Source organism: Hirundo rustica, chromosome 14, assembly GCF_015227805.2.
Source record: "Hirundo rustica isolate bHirRus1 chromosome 14, bHirRus1.pri.v3, whole genome shotgun sequence".
Lineage (NCBI taxonomy): Eukaryota > Metazoa > Chordata > Aves > Passeriformes > Hirundinidae > Hirundo > Hirundo rustica.
Window position 1 is genome coordinate 11,660,175 of NC_053463.1, and position 13,375 is coordinate 11,673,549.

At 40.7% G+C, this 13,375-nt stretch overlaps 2 protein-coding genes across 4 annotated transcripts in view; one reads left to right on the top strand and one right to left on the bottom strand.

The window, feature by feature from the left end:
* GABRB2 (gamma-aminobutyric acid type A receptor subunit beta2) overlaps positions 1–13,375 on the bottom strand; it is a 283,550-nt gene that overhangs the window by 242,107 nt on the left and 28,068 nt on the right. The gene's annotated exons all lie outside the window — the stretch shown is intronic.
* GABRA1 (gamma-aminobutyric acid type A receptor subunit alpha1) overlaps positions 8,593–13,375 on the top strand; it is a 40,573-nt gene continuing 35,790 nt past the window's right edge. The window contains exons 1-2 of one of the 3 annotated variants that reach the window (XM_040078411.2): positions 8,593–9,005; positions 11,334–11,421. In XM_040078411.2, the coding sequence (XP_039934345.1) occupies positions 11,348–11,421 (74 nt within the window). In that variant the 5' untranslated portion in view covers positions 8,593–9,005; positions 11,334–11,347. Of the gene's footprint in view, positions 9,006–9,044; positions 9,221–9,363; positions 9,516–11,333; positions 11,422–13,375 lie in introns of those variants that run through there. The other 2 variants (XM_040078412.1, XM_040078413.2) reach the window with 2 other exon arrangements.

Genomic DNA, 13,375 nt, shown 5'->3' on the forward strand with positions numbered 1-13,375 from the left:
ATCTGTTACCTGCTCCCTGTATGTTTCTACAGCAATATATTAATAGAGAAGAAGTTTTAGCTTTAGACAGTAGAAACTATTATGCTTGGTGAACCCATGTTTCAAAATTAGGGGAAAATGCTTGAGCTGTGTGAGTGACTGATACTTTTTTCTATGTCACTTAAATTCAAGGTCAATGAAAAGGTAAAACAACAAAAAGTCCACAGAAAAAACATGGGGGCAAAAGTGTAAGGAGTGCATATTCTGTTCTTTGAAGAAAAAATCAGTAGAAAAATATGAATTATAGGCAGAATTATTTCCTTAAGCATCTTTTGGCTGATTCTCCTAAATTACAACAAAATTTATCATTTTGACAGAACTTATATTTTACAGCAGATGTGATAGTGAACTTTTTGCCTTCACAGCTACTTCTTCAACACTTAGGTGTCTTAAATTGTTGTTTGAATTACATATGTTAGTGAATGACACTGCTTTTAGTTTGCAAGGAAAAATGTATTTCCACTCTTGACAAGAGATCTCATACACCAATATTGTTTGGGGCTTTGTCCTGAAAAAAACAGAGGGTATTGTTGTGGAATCACACATTTCTCAGTATCAAAATCTTGTATTGGATACTTGTCGTCAAACTCTCAATTGATGAGATACAAATTTAAAATGCATAAAAAGTGCAACCCACCAAAGCTGCTACAAAGCGGAAGCAATATGTTATAGGTCTGATTTAGAGACTTCATTACATTTATACACCTACAAGCTACATGCTTATTGGTATTGTGAGGGTACGTCTAATTTTTTGTTGATTACAAAAGGTGTCTACATCAGGCTTTTAGGGTTCTAATTAGTCATAGCTGAAGATGGGCAAGATGAACCCTGCCTTTAATAACCAGAAAAACAGTTTTACTCTGAAAATTAACAACTTACTGCTTTAGTGGTTATCTTACCACAAAATGCGAAAGTCACAATAACATTTTTGTCAGTCTCTGAAATATTGTGAACGATAACATTGTGTTGTCCAAAGTCTGTGCAGTCTCCTTCTCTTTGGTAAGAGTAGACCATGACAATCAAGAGGATGGTTCCATAGCCATGCCAGCCAGTTACTCTGAAAAATACAGACCTCTTTTCCCCACGGCAGAACACAAGTGAAAACGTGGCTTCCTTCCCAGTCATACCAGTAACTGTTAGCCCAAATATTCCTCAAATTTCGATTGCTTTGCTCTTAACTGGCAGCAGTAAAAAAGACAAAAGGCTCAATAGCCCTTCTTAGAGAACCAGTACTGACCTAGGAGGCCTTGTTTCTATGCAGACACGTTTCCTAATTTTCATAAGCAACAGTTTAAATTCTAAATCAAAATCAAATTAATATTGGGACATGAAATCTCAAAAGAGGTAAAAATGCACACCAATATCCTTGCAGCAAAGCCTTGGTAAATATTAGATTTTATATGAAAGCAGCAAGTAAAGACTATGGATGCTGAATATGGCTCCATATGAACTTGGCTGCCATTTCACATATTGCCTCCCTGCTTGTATCAGTTCCCAGTTTGTTTGAACAGGATGGTGAGCAGGGACCAGGTCGAGCTGAAACAACCCAGCTGAGCTCAGCTCAGCAGGGCCAGTTACAGGTACTGGGCAGCTAATCCTTACACCTACATAAGTGTTGATACTATTCAACAGTGAAAAACTATCGGTTGCATTCAAAAATATCACTTGGATCATCTTGGATTATCGGAGATCTTCAGAAATCGTATTGGTAGAGCTTTCCCTCTGAATAAAGGGAGGAATTAGATTATAAAACTGTTTCAATTCTAACTAATATTTGCATTCATTAATAATGTCCAAAAAAATTTGATTTCCAATTGTTTGGGGGTTTGACTCTACAGCCCAGTGATTATTTTGTCTGCTTCTGGATGAAAACAATAATTTCCTAGTATAATATAAGCACCCATGCAAACTATGGCAAATGCAGATTTGATGTTGCAAAGCTTGCCACATAAATGTAACAACTGTGAGGTATTTTTCTATGAATTAAATGGATCGAATTGTAGTTGAATCACCGTGGTTTAATGAACAAGAAAAAAAAAAATTAAAAGTCCATCAAGCAGCTCTCAACTAACATCAAAATTTCAGTTCTGCCTAACACCAGGTGCTCTGCAAGGAAATTCAAAACATATAAATCATTATTTAATCTGTAACAGCAAAAAACCACAAGCAACACAAACCAGAAAATAAATCAGGAGAAACCCACCTTAGAAGGCAAATGAGTAGAAACAAGGAGCCCTGGGCAGAAGAAAGGCTTTCATGTACCAAACTCTGCTCTTCTATTGCCTGGAAATGTCTGCCACTAACACCTGGAGCTTCAATTTTCCAGCACAGCTGTTCTGTGATAATTACACAGTTTTGCCCATGTAATTTCAGTAGGTATAAAGCTAAACATAAATAATTTTAAAATAGGAGGAAAATGAAGAAGAGTTCTCTTTTGGATAAGGACAATAAAAGAGATGAATGCAAAAGCTAAGCTAAAAATCATATCATTACATCCCTTTGTTAATGATTGCCCCAGTGTATTCCCCATCTCCATTTGCTATCCCTCACTACACTTGGATTTTTAGCACTAGGCAGGCCATGCAAAAATTAAATTTGAAAATGTGACTATCACTTAAATATTCACATGGCTGTTTTTGCAACAGCCTTGGACCTCTAGAACAGAACCGTGCATGCAGGGGAGCTCTGACGGCGTGCTGCAGTTGTGCAAGCAGAGCTCCATGCAGTGACATCAGCAGTCAGGAAGCATATGGTGCTCCCGACTGGAACACAAATTCATCTGATGAGTCTCCTTGTCCCCATCTCCAGGAAGTGAGGGAGGTGCTGCAGTAGGAGGAATGAGGGAGTCAAACACTGTGCCTCTGACTGGGCTGGGATCCTGCACCTGGCAAGGCAACGTGGGCATCACCTTTGACTCACAAACTTCTGTGACTTCAAAACTGTATTTGCAGGAAAGTTCCAGCTTAACACTGCACCCACCGAAATCTGGCTTCTGGGCTAATTGAATTCACAAGCTGCACTCTTCTCAGTCCAGATAAAGGCACCAGGACAGGGAGAGAAAGTAAATGTGTCTAAGGTCACCTGAGAAGTAGCAGGGTATTGGCTTCCAAAGCAGCAAAGCAGCAAAATTCAGCCTAGAGGGTTTAAACTTAAACATTTAAGTTTAAGAATATTTATGACCCATGCCCTTAAGTGGATTCTGAAATGTTTAGCTGAAAAGGGATGGATTTAAACATGTTTGAAGCATCTATCTGAATACAGATTGAGATATTCTGACTCTACGTCTTTTAGTTCAATCGAAGGCAAGTACTTATAGAAGAACAGGTGAACTGATGTTTTTCTTAATGTTTTTTTTTAATTTAAAAAAATATTTTATTGTTTCTTATTTCTATAAATATTTCTTTCCGTTTACTCCTGTTCCTTTCATAGTCACTAATTTTCCTCATCCTCAAATAATCAGTATCAAGGGTTTCTTCATGCACTAAACATTGTATATTTTGATAATATTTTTAAAGGAAAGTAGTATAGACTTTCAGGAATTTTGAGTAATCTAGAACTCCTTTCACAGATGTTCGTCTTATCCGACTCTAGGAAAAAATCATCACTGCAGATCAAAATGAAGATACAGGAGAGTTTATTGGTCCATAGGAACATGAACTGTCATTAAGTATGTCAAACTGCAAGTCATCATTCTGAGATCTGAGTCCTAAACAAATATTTTCTTCCATCTGCAGAGCAGCAAGCAACACAATTAATTACTTCTTTTTGAAGTATAACTGATTGACACACACCACAGTGCCAGGAGTCCACTCCTTGCTCTCTGCAGAGAGAGCTGCCTTGTCGTTTAAGGACAGCTGACCTTGTACTAGGAAAGCTCCAGGAGGCTGCAGATCTCCAGTGAAGCCTTCACCTCAGCAGCAGCAGTGAGAGTGTAGGAGATAACCCCATATGGTGCTTGTATTCCACTGCAGATAAATCCAGCTGCTGGAGGAAAAGCCTTGTGACAAAGATCTCAGCCATGATCTCCACTGGATTTACAAGTCCTCTGTAATCCCCAAAAGCTCCCAGTTGTGACCTTTGTTCTTTTTGGTGTTTTTTGTAAATTCCACAACGGGTTTTTTAGAAAATAGATTAATATCCCATTCTTCCTTTCTGACATCAAACAAAAAATCCTATTATTATTTAGAAAAGAATCTCCCATTTTTGGCTTTACAGATTAAACTTTGTAGTGATTTTTGGCTACAGCATGGCAAGGCTGTTAATTGTTGCCTCTGTGGATTAGAAAATCTGAGAAACTTGTCAGTAACAGGGTTTTCTGTTTGAAATACTTAAAGACTTTAAAACTCAAGAGACCATCGTCCTCTCTAAGTTTCTGGGCATCAGCTATTTTATCTCTTTATTCCATTTTTAATACATAATGGGTTCAAAGAAGTGCTACTTCCAATTTTCAATACAGTTCTAGAAAGAACAGTCATATGTCTTTAATGGACATTGTAAGTGAGACTGACTCCTTGAAAAGAGTGTAACTTTTTTCCATGAAGGTTCTCAGTTGCGTTCCCCTGAAAGTTTCTACTCTTTTTTCTCCATCTACTAATTTTTTTTAAGAGGAAAGAGATGATGAATAAAACCTTATTTTAAAATGAAAGAGGCATAAAGAGAGTGAATTTTTTTATATATCATCACTTGCCTTTTACAAAAATCCACCACTAAGTGACAAGTATACGTGCTATTTTCTTTACTGCGGCTTTAAATTAAAGGGGGAAAAAAGTTAAGCTACTGAATTTTGTTGTGTCTACTAAAGGGTTAACAACTGTGCTTTGATATATTACTGACACACATTAAATTAGAAATCAAATTGGAGTCATATATTTTACAAAATATTTCCATTTAATCACACGAACAGGACTTGTAAATAACAGAGCTCAAAGCTTTGGAGCAGATGGTCTTTCTGTTTTAATTCTTCATCTGATCTGCTGTATGCCAGTAAATCTCTGAGTTTCATTTGCTTTATTCAAATCCCTTGGCTATTCAGGACACATTGTGTCAAAGCATTCTGCTGTGGAATTTCAGTTGTTTGATATATTCCTAAATTAAAATAAAACATGTGTATATTTTGCCTACACAAAGAAAGATATGATAAAAACCACAAGACTAAAAAATATATTCTTTCCAGGTGACCTATTTAAATACAATATATATGTATATGTATATGTATATATACCAAAGAAATAGACCAGACTTCAAAAAGTTCTTGCTAGAAATTTAAAAGCAAAAATAGTTCTAACTACACTGAAAATCTTTCTCTATGTCAATCTTAATCCATCATTTATATAAATATATAATAAACACATTAGGATTCAATTGGTTTAACTTCACTGCTACTAATCACTTGCAGTAACATCAGGGCTCAAAGCATTGCATAGAGCTGTGTCAGGCTTGATTTGGCTGATTGTTTATATTTAATAATGTTTTTAAAGGATATAGTTCCACATTCCCATATTACATGAAAGACAAACTCTTTTTGAAAACTTTATGGAGTCATAAAGCTGGATTGAAAAAGACACGTTTACCTGACATCTTCTTTTTCCAAATGTGACTGTAAAACTGCAGAGATGCACATCACCTAATACTGAGTTACCTGAAGACGTATGTTCAAAGGCATCTTCCCTTTCTCATTTGAACAATTTGCTCAAGAATGAAATCATGTGACCCTAAGACCCACTGGTACTATGCACATTCCTGTATATAGCTTGAGATTTTCAAAGATATTCTCTTAAGTTAGGTGCCTGAAATCCACAGATGGATTTATTTGGTAAATGCATTACTCCTAGTCATATTTGGATTAGGTCAGTGGAATTCAGATGGAAAAGGTAAAAAGTAAGAATTGCAAGACACTTAGCTTTATTCCTTCAGAAGAGCATTTTTTGCTGGTAAAAACAATTTATATTTTCTTTTATATTTTTAAAGCAGTTGTTTTGATAACACAATCTATCATGAAACAACCTATTTGTTTGATTACATCTGAATATTTTTAGCATTTACTATGGAATGACATGATAACTGCAATAACAGCTTTTGAAAGGAAAAGATAAAATCTGGGTTACATGTGAGCACTGATGGACAGGAATCTCAGCCATGTCCTACTTTCTGAGCAGATGCGAATTAGAGAGAGAACGAGCAACTTCCAATTTTAGGTCAATATTTTCACCCAGTGAGAACTCAGGAAAACATATAATCCTTTGGTACACAGCAATTGTGTCCATGGAGGCAAAAAGGCAAAAGAACATCATGTGTAACCCTTGACACTTTAGTAAACTAAAACCAGTTGCCACTGTTCATAAACTAATTAAAATAAGTCAAGAAAACTGTAAGATGCAAGGCTATGTCTCGTGGGCTCTAAAACAGCTTCAGCTTTCCAGTTGCTCAGATTTTAGTGCACAGAGATACATGAATCCCTGTCCATTCACCCACTTTTCAGCCTATCTTTCTGTCCAGCTGCCTATCACAGAGGCATGCAAAGAGCAAATATACTTGCAACCTCTTTGTTCATGAGTAATGAAGGAGAAAATGAAATATCAAAGCTGTGTTGATTTTTTTTTTTTTTTTTTTTTTTTTTACAAACCTATATTATTAATCTAGAAAAAATAGTTTAAGGTCATTGTAAGAAGGTAATTAATGCCTTATTGACTGGGGAAGGAAACTCAATGGTTTTACAGACACAAAATGTCCATGTATTTTAATAAGCACCCATTGTGTTGTGTTTGTAAACTCAGGTGAGGACCTCAGCTTACTCGTTGCTTAAGCAAAGCTCTCTTCTGCTTCAGTGGGAGAACAGAAACATAGTAAATTGTGTTAGCTAAGAGCAAATGAAGGTGAAAACATTGCATATTTGGAAAAATCCCTCTAGCCACTGTCTATGCAATAGTGATTTGAAAAGTCACTAGTTATAATTTAATTGAGAAGTGGGTAAGTTTTTCCTGTTCCCTACTTTTCTGTGCACTGCTAACAGCCTTGAATCAAAAATGAGATGAGCTATATTGGAAATGCCAAGAAACTAAGCAAAAAGTCCATTTCATGCCTTTAAAATAACCTGTGGCTATTCAGTGCTGATCATAATGATTGGGTAAGTTGGTGCACTAGGGGACTTGGATAAACAAAATTTCAATTTTCCTTGTGCTTAGGGAAATCATTGCAGTGTTTAGACTGTTATATCAGGCACTTATCCAAAATGATTGCCACCTTGGAAGTTATTGCCAGCCACAGCTTTGAATGTCATTGGTTTCTTGGGTCAAATCAAAACCTTCTTGTGCCGTTACAGAGACAAACAGATCATGTATTTCATGAGGATGCTCAGAACGCGCAATATTTCATTAAAAAATCTGGATAAAGCTTTCAACAGATAACTTAGCTGTAACATAAGATATTCAGGTTATCTCTGACAGGATATATGGATTTTGATCTCCCTTGGAGCAGCATCATAGGAGGGAAGAGAAAGTCAATCAGTGATGGCGTTGAGAGGAGAAGAGGGAAAGCAGATAGTGTTTCAAATCCAGTAGGTGCATATGACATAAGGAAATCTTTTTCACCCCGCATATGCTGGTAGTGCTTTATAAGGAAGAAATACTGTCGAAGGAGGACTTCGTTTTACCTTTACATTAACCAGAGCAAGGGCAGCTGTCCACGCTGAGCTCGTGGCAGCAGTGTGTGATATCTCTGCAGAAGGCTTGGAGCTGGTGAGAGGCGCCTGGAGCTAAAGGCACGGTAACCTGTGCTGGGCAGGTGAGCGCTGCCTGCGTTCCCCCGCACACCGACACCTCTCCGGACCTGATGCGTCCAACTTTCTCCTTGTTTCTCCGCTGAAGCGCCGGCTCCCGCCGGGCTCGCCCAGCTCGCTCCCGTCTGAGGGGAGGAGGTGTGGACAGGGGTTAAAGTGACGTGAATGTGGGGCAGGACTCGGTCACAGCGGGTGGGGCAGGGCAGGGCAAGGCCACCGCGCGTGTCCGGGGCCGAGCCCGGCGCTCCGCGGGGCCGGCGATGTCCCGGTGCCGGCGGGGCCCCGAGGGACAGCGGGACAGCGGGCTGGGGTCCGCAGCCCCCCAGCACAGCCCTCGGCTGAGCCCCGGCACCGCGCCGGGCAGACGTGATACCTGCGTGTGGAAGTGGGGGAGAGCCGCCTGCTCCTGGAGCTGAATTCCTACGGGTCTCGCCCAAAATGCGTGTTACCTGCGTTTAATTAGCATTGCACAGCATCTCTGTCCCCATCTGGTTACGGCCGCGGTCTGCCGGTCCCTATAGGTACAAACAGTCTATAGGCACACGCGCGTAGTGCTGCATCCTCGACACCCCTGGCCAGCCTTCATTCATGTTTATGCCGCCACTAAATAGTCGATCACAGGTTGAACGCTAACGCAGATCGGTTATATTTTTAATGTACGACCCTTAAAATAGACTGTTTTGTAAACTGCGAGTGTCTAAAGATGCTCAGCGCAGCCTCCCCCGGCCGCGCAGCCTCCCCCCCCGCCACCCCCAGTAATAATAATGCTGCAGATTGTAGAAGGATTTGAGTCTGCAGCCAGAGAGAAAGGGATTAGGGCGAGAGCGCTGGAAGTTAAATTGTGCTGCATATAAAAAATGGGCGGATTGGTCTCTAGATGAGAGCTTGGTACCACCTTCCTTTCTAAAATAAAATCTCTCTGGCATGAAGTCACAGCCTATTTCACATCCGGTTTACCCTGGGACGTATTACTACTGTCTTGGTAAAGAGAAAGCTTTTGTTATATAGCGGCGGTCGGAATACCGGGAGGAGAAATTCGGGTGCTGAGCCCGGAGGAGCGGAGCGGCGGCGGCGGCGATGGTCGAGGCGGAGTGAGCGGCGGAGCCGGAGCCGCGCAGCCTCCGCGCCGGCGGGCGGGCACCGGCAGGGCAGCGCCGGGCAGCGGCGCCGCGGACCCGCGCCCGGGGCTCCGGTAAGGGCGGCTCTTGGCTCGCACCCCCGGCCGCACACGCGGGCACACGCGGGTACAGGCGGACACAGACGGACACGCACGGACACACAGACGGACACACGCGGACACAGGCAGACACACGCCCGCATCCCTCCGGGCGCTCCCGGCTGCGGGCACCGCGTCCAGGAGCGCGGGCGGCTCCTCTCCTCTCCTCTCCTCTTCCTCTCTTTCCGCAGGTACCGCCGGATCGGGCTGATTTTTTTTTTTTTTTTTTTTTTTTCCTCCCCCCCTCTGTCCCTTCAGCTTGAAAATCCGCAGCGATCGATGGGCATTGTCAATTACCTTATTTATTTATTTTTTAGCGCGGACTGATTTCCGCCGGTCCCTCGCAGAAGGGTTTTTGGGTTTGGGTTTTTCCCTCCCGCGGGCGCGGTGGGAGGGGTGGCTGCTCCTGGCAGGGGGATGCAAAGTTGAAATGCCGGGAGGAAAACAAGTCTCGATTGAGCCTCAGAGAGGAGCAAATCTCCCACAGTGAGTCAAAATGCCCCCCTTTTACCCTCGATTCTGTTTTTAATTCTCCCCCCCCCCCTTTCTTTTTTTTTTTTTTTTTTTTTTCTTCTTCTTTTTTTTCCAGTGGGCGCTGCTGAAACGCTCCCAGTAGCGTGGCTCTTGCTCCCATTTTGAATGGGAGAATCGGCGCTGGTTTCTCAGGCGGTGCGGATGGGGGAGGCCGGGGACTTTAGCGCTCATTCAAAGTCTTCGTTAACATTTGCTTTTTCCAGGTGCAAGAAACTTTCCTTCCTCGGGATTTATTGTGCCTGGATGGGTTTATCGAAGCAGGGGGTGGTGTTGGGAGGAGGGGGGCGAGTGTGGAGCTCAACAGATCAAAATAGTTCAGAATAATTCACTTTCAGTTCTTCATCCCGAGGAGCCTTGTGCAAAGGCAGAAGTTAGCAGGACCGGGAGAAGGTGATTTTTGAAGCCACAGATGTTGCCTTTCCCTTTGTAAAGGGGCTGATTACAGGGCAAGTTAAGGTGCAGGCTCGTCCCTGAAGAGCTTTATCCACACTTTCCTGCCACATCCAGCTCCTTCCTATCCAGTCAGGTTAGCTCAGCCCCACTCAATGCATATCTGCCGATCATTTGGCTATAAACACATTAATTATATCTCATGGCTTACATACCGCTTTGTAACAGTATTTTATTGATTTTAAATTGTCCCTGAGAGTGTGCAGTGAATTGGGGGAGCTTTATTTAAAGCTGCAACAACATTTCCATGTACAGTGCTTCATTTTCTCAGGCACACAGAAACCCCTCCAATTCACCGTTGGGGGAAAACACAGGCTTTGTATTTGTTAACTTATTTATGTAATGAATCCCCAAAATCGACTGTATTCCAGCACACATTGAATTGGTGTGTAAAGGGACCTGCAACATCTCCTGGGCAATTAGTTGGATCTGCAACCCTGATTCCACAAATATCAGCTAACTTTTTTGGTTTATGGTTTATTAGAAAGCAGAAGAAAATTTCTGAGTTGTGTTACTTTTTACTCAAAAATAAACTGAGAGTAACTCAGTGAAGTCTGGAGAGAATACAGGAGATGTTTGGAGAGGAGGAAAAGGCTGCTGATGCAAAAACATTTCCTAGCAGCATTCAGAGACTGGTAGAGACTTAGGAAATAGTGTGTAGGTTGTCAGCACATGGTTTCATTACAAATTGTGCCCTTTAGCCCTAAAGTGTGCCTATGTAGCAGCAGATCACAGAGTTAGAATCTGCTCATTTTAGTCCTTTTCTGATGCTGTATTTCGGGGAAGAGGAGGATTGTTGTATCTCTAGAAGAAAGTTGCTTCCATCACATCAAAGCAAAGCAGTGGCTGTGAGGAAAGCACCACTCTCCTCAGTCACACTACCACACACTGACACCTTCCCGGGTTTGGAAGAGCTCAGGCTGGTTCAAGTCAAACAAAAAAAGCAATTACACTTGGTTATCTGGAAATGGAATAGAGGTGCCTTGACACATTTTCAACACAGGGGGAAACAGAGTAAGAGTTACCACAGGGTTTGTGGACAGCAGCTTTTACTTGTGATTGTTTTTGCTAAAGTTCAAGAGTAACGTATAAAGGATACACCCTTACCACAAAAGAAACCATCCTCGGTCTGTGGGTCTAAAAGTAAAAGTAACCAGGAGAGCAGCCAAGACAGTGCACCCTTATTCGGAATGGCATCAGCTCTACTGTTGTGAGGTCATTACCTCACATCAAATTATTCTGCAGAAGTTTCCAATGTCAGATTTTTTCCCGCTAATACCTATTTAATGTGGGGGATGTTAATGGTTATTTTCCTTCTAGTTCCAGAGTCCACCATGAAGAGATTCCTGGTGCTTTGTGACTGCTTCTGGGCCTGGGGCCTCCTCCTGAATGCACTGACTGAAAGAAGGTGGGGAGATATTTTAATGCACCAACATATTTCAGGGAGCCTTAATTTGGCGTAGCAGCATAAGACAAACACTGCATGGGCTGCACTACCACTAAGTGTATTGGGGGATGTTAATATTTGTTCAAGTCCCAGCTAAATCTAAGTGAAGTTTAAAAGAAAACTACAATTTGTTTGCATGAAAGTTTTTTGTTCAATATGGTGAAGGAAATAAGCAAAAGCTTTCCGAAACAAATTGAAACTAATCTATCTCTTAAAAACCTGTGCCATTTTTTTTCTATTCTTATATAATGACTACTCAGAAATACAAGTTTCTTCAGAGGGGAAAAAAGTATAATGGAAGGTGGTTTTTAATCTCATTTAAGTGCTTTTAGTAACGTTATTGTGCCTGCAAGCAGAAGCATAATTTAACTTCTTTGTTGGTCAGGACTGTGTGCTAACTTAGTGGTTGTATTGAAAACCTGAAGTAGAAAGTAGACCTTCCTGCTGAAGGGAGACTGCTTGCATGAAGAAGAATTTGTAAGCTCAAAGCCCATGACAGATATGTTTGAAAGATTATTCTGCACTGAGTATTTGTGGAATATTTGTTGAAATCATAATCTAAAAATACCGTTAGTATTAAGAACTATTTGTAATCATACAACACCTCATCAAACAACTATAAAGACTATAAAGCAGTTTGGAGTATGCTTGAAGTACTGTCTGCAATTCAAAATGCAGTGAGAACATTTAAGAAAACTCTCAGTCAGATGTGTTTTTGTATTATAAAAAACATTAATGTGCTTGTCAATGATGTTACCTAAAGACCAGAAAGCAGTAGAATATTTTTATTGGCAATAGTGATCCCTAAAAGATCTACTTGTGCCTTATCTCCTCAGTGTCTTCTTATGCATTCAAAGTTCTAGAGGAACTTATTTACTGATTACCTTGAAGATTTTAAATTTGTGTGGAGTGGTAATGGGCAAAGGTTCATCTGCACAAGCATTTCCTTAAAAAAAAAAATTAAAGTAAGAGTTTGTGATTCATTCACAGCTGCTGTATCAAATAATGTTTTAGGAGAAAATCCTTTATTTTTATAATATAAGAAGGCAAGGTTTGAAGTGTTCCTGAAGTACTTCATCTGACCTAGCTAGAGAATTTTGTGAAAACATATTTATTCTATAGATATTTGCACATATATCTATGCACATACCTTTATTGTAGCTGTAATGGGTGCATGTGCATTCTTATTGTGAGAATTAAAACACATTGGACCAGAGTTTAAAAATCCAGTGGTGTGTCAGGAATATAATGACCTGTAGATGGAGTCCGTGCACAGTTTTTTATGAGACTGGGATTTAATGTGAAAACACAATTGCATGCAGTAATTTTTTCCTCAAAATGTACACACCTGATATGAAATAGATTTGGGGTTTAAAGCCATTTTGTCATTGTTAGTTGCCTTGCTTTTCCTCTGGAGTGCTGTTAATACTTTATGATAAAATACAACTGGTAAATTAGATCAAGTGTCTGTGATACAGAGCCAGTGTTCCCGTGTCACTCTTGTTATCATAAAAAAGCCCAGCAATAGGACTATTTTAATATGTGTGTTTTGAATGAGAAATCACAATCCCTCTGGAGTTACAGGCCACTCCATATGTGCACAAATGTTCAGAACCTTCCTGTTGTGACCATATGCCAGTTAAACCCAGCCCTCACGGTGCTTTTACCTTTGCTAAAATGGTGGGAAGAACAGGTGAGGGCACTGACAAATGTGACTTCTGGCATGGGAGCGGGGCAGTTATCCAACTGCACTGCCTCCAGCCCATCTTCCTGATGCCTCCTCACAAACATACTCATTTATTTACCATTAACATTTCTGAAGTGTTTTTGTATCCTTTTTTCCCACCTCAATACTGATGACCTTCTGCTATCCTTGAGCTATGTATGAAGAGCAGCTTTTTTTCTGACAATGAGT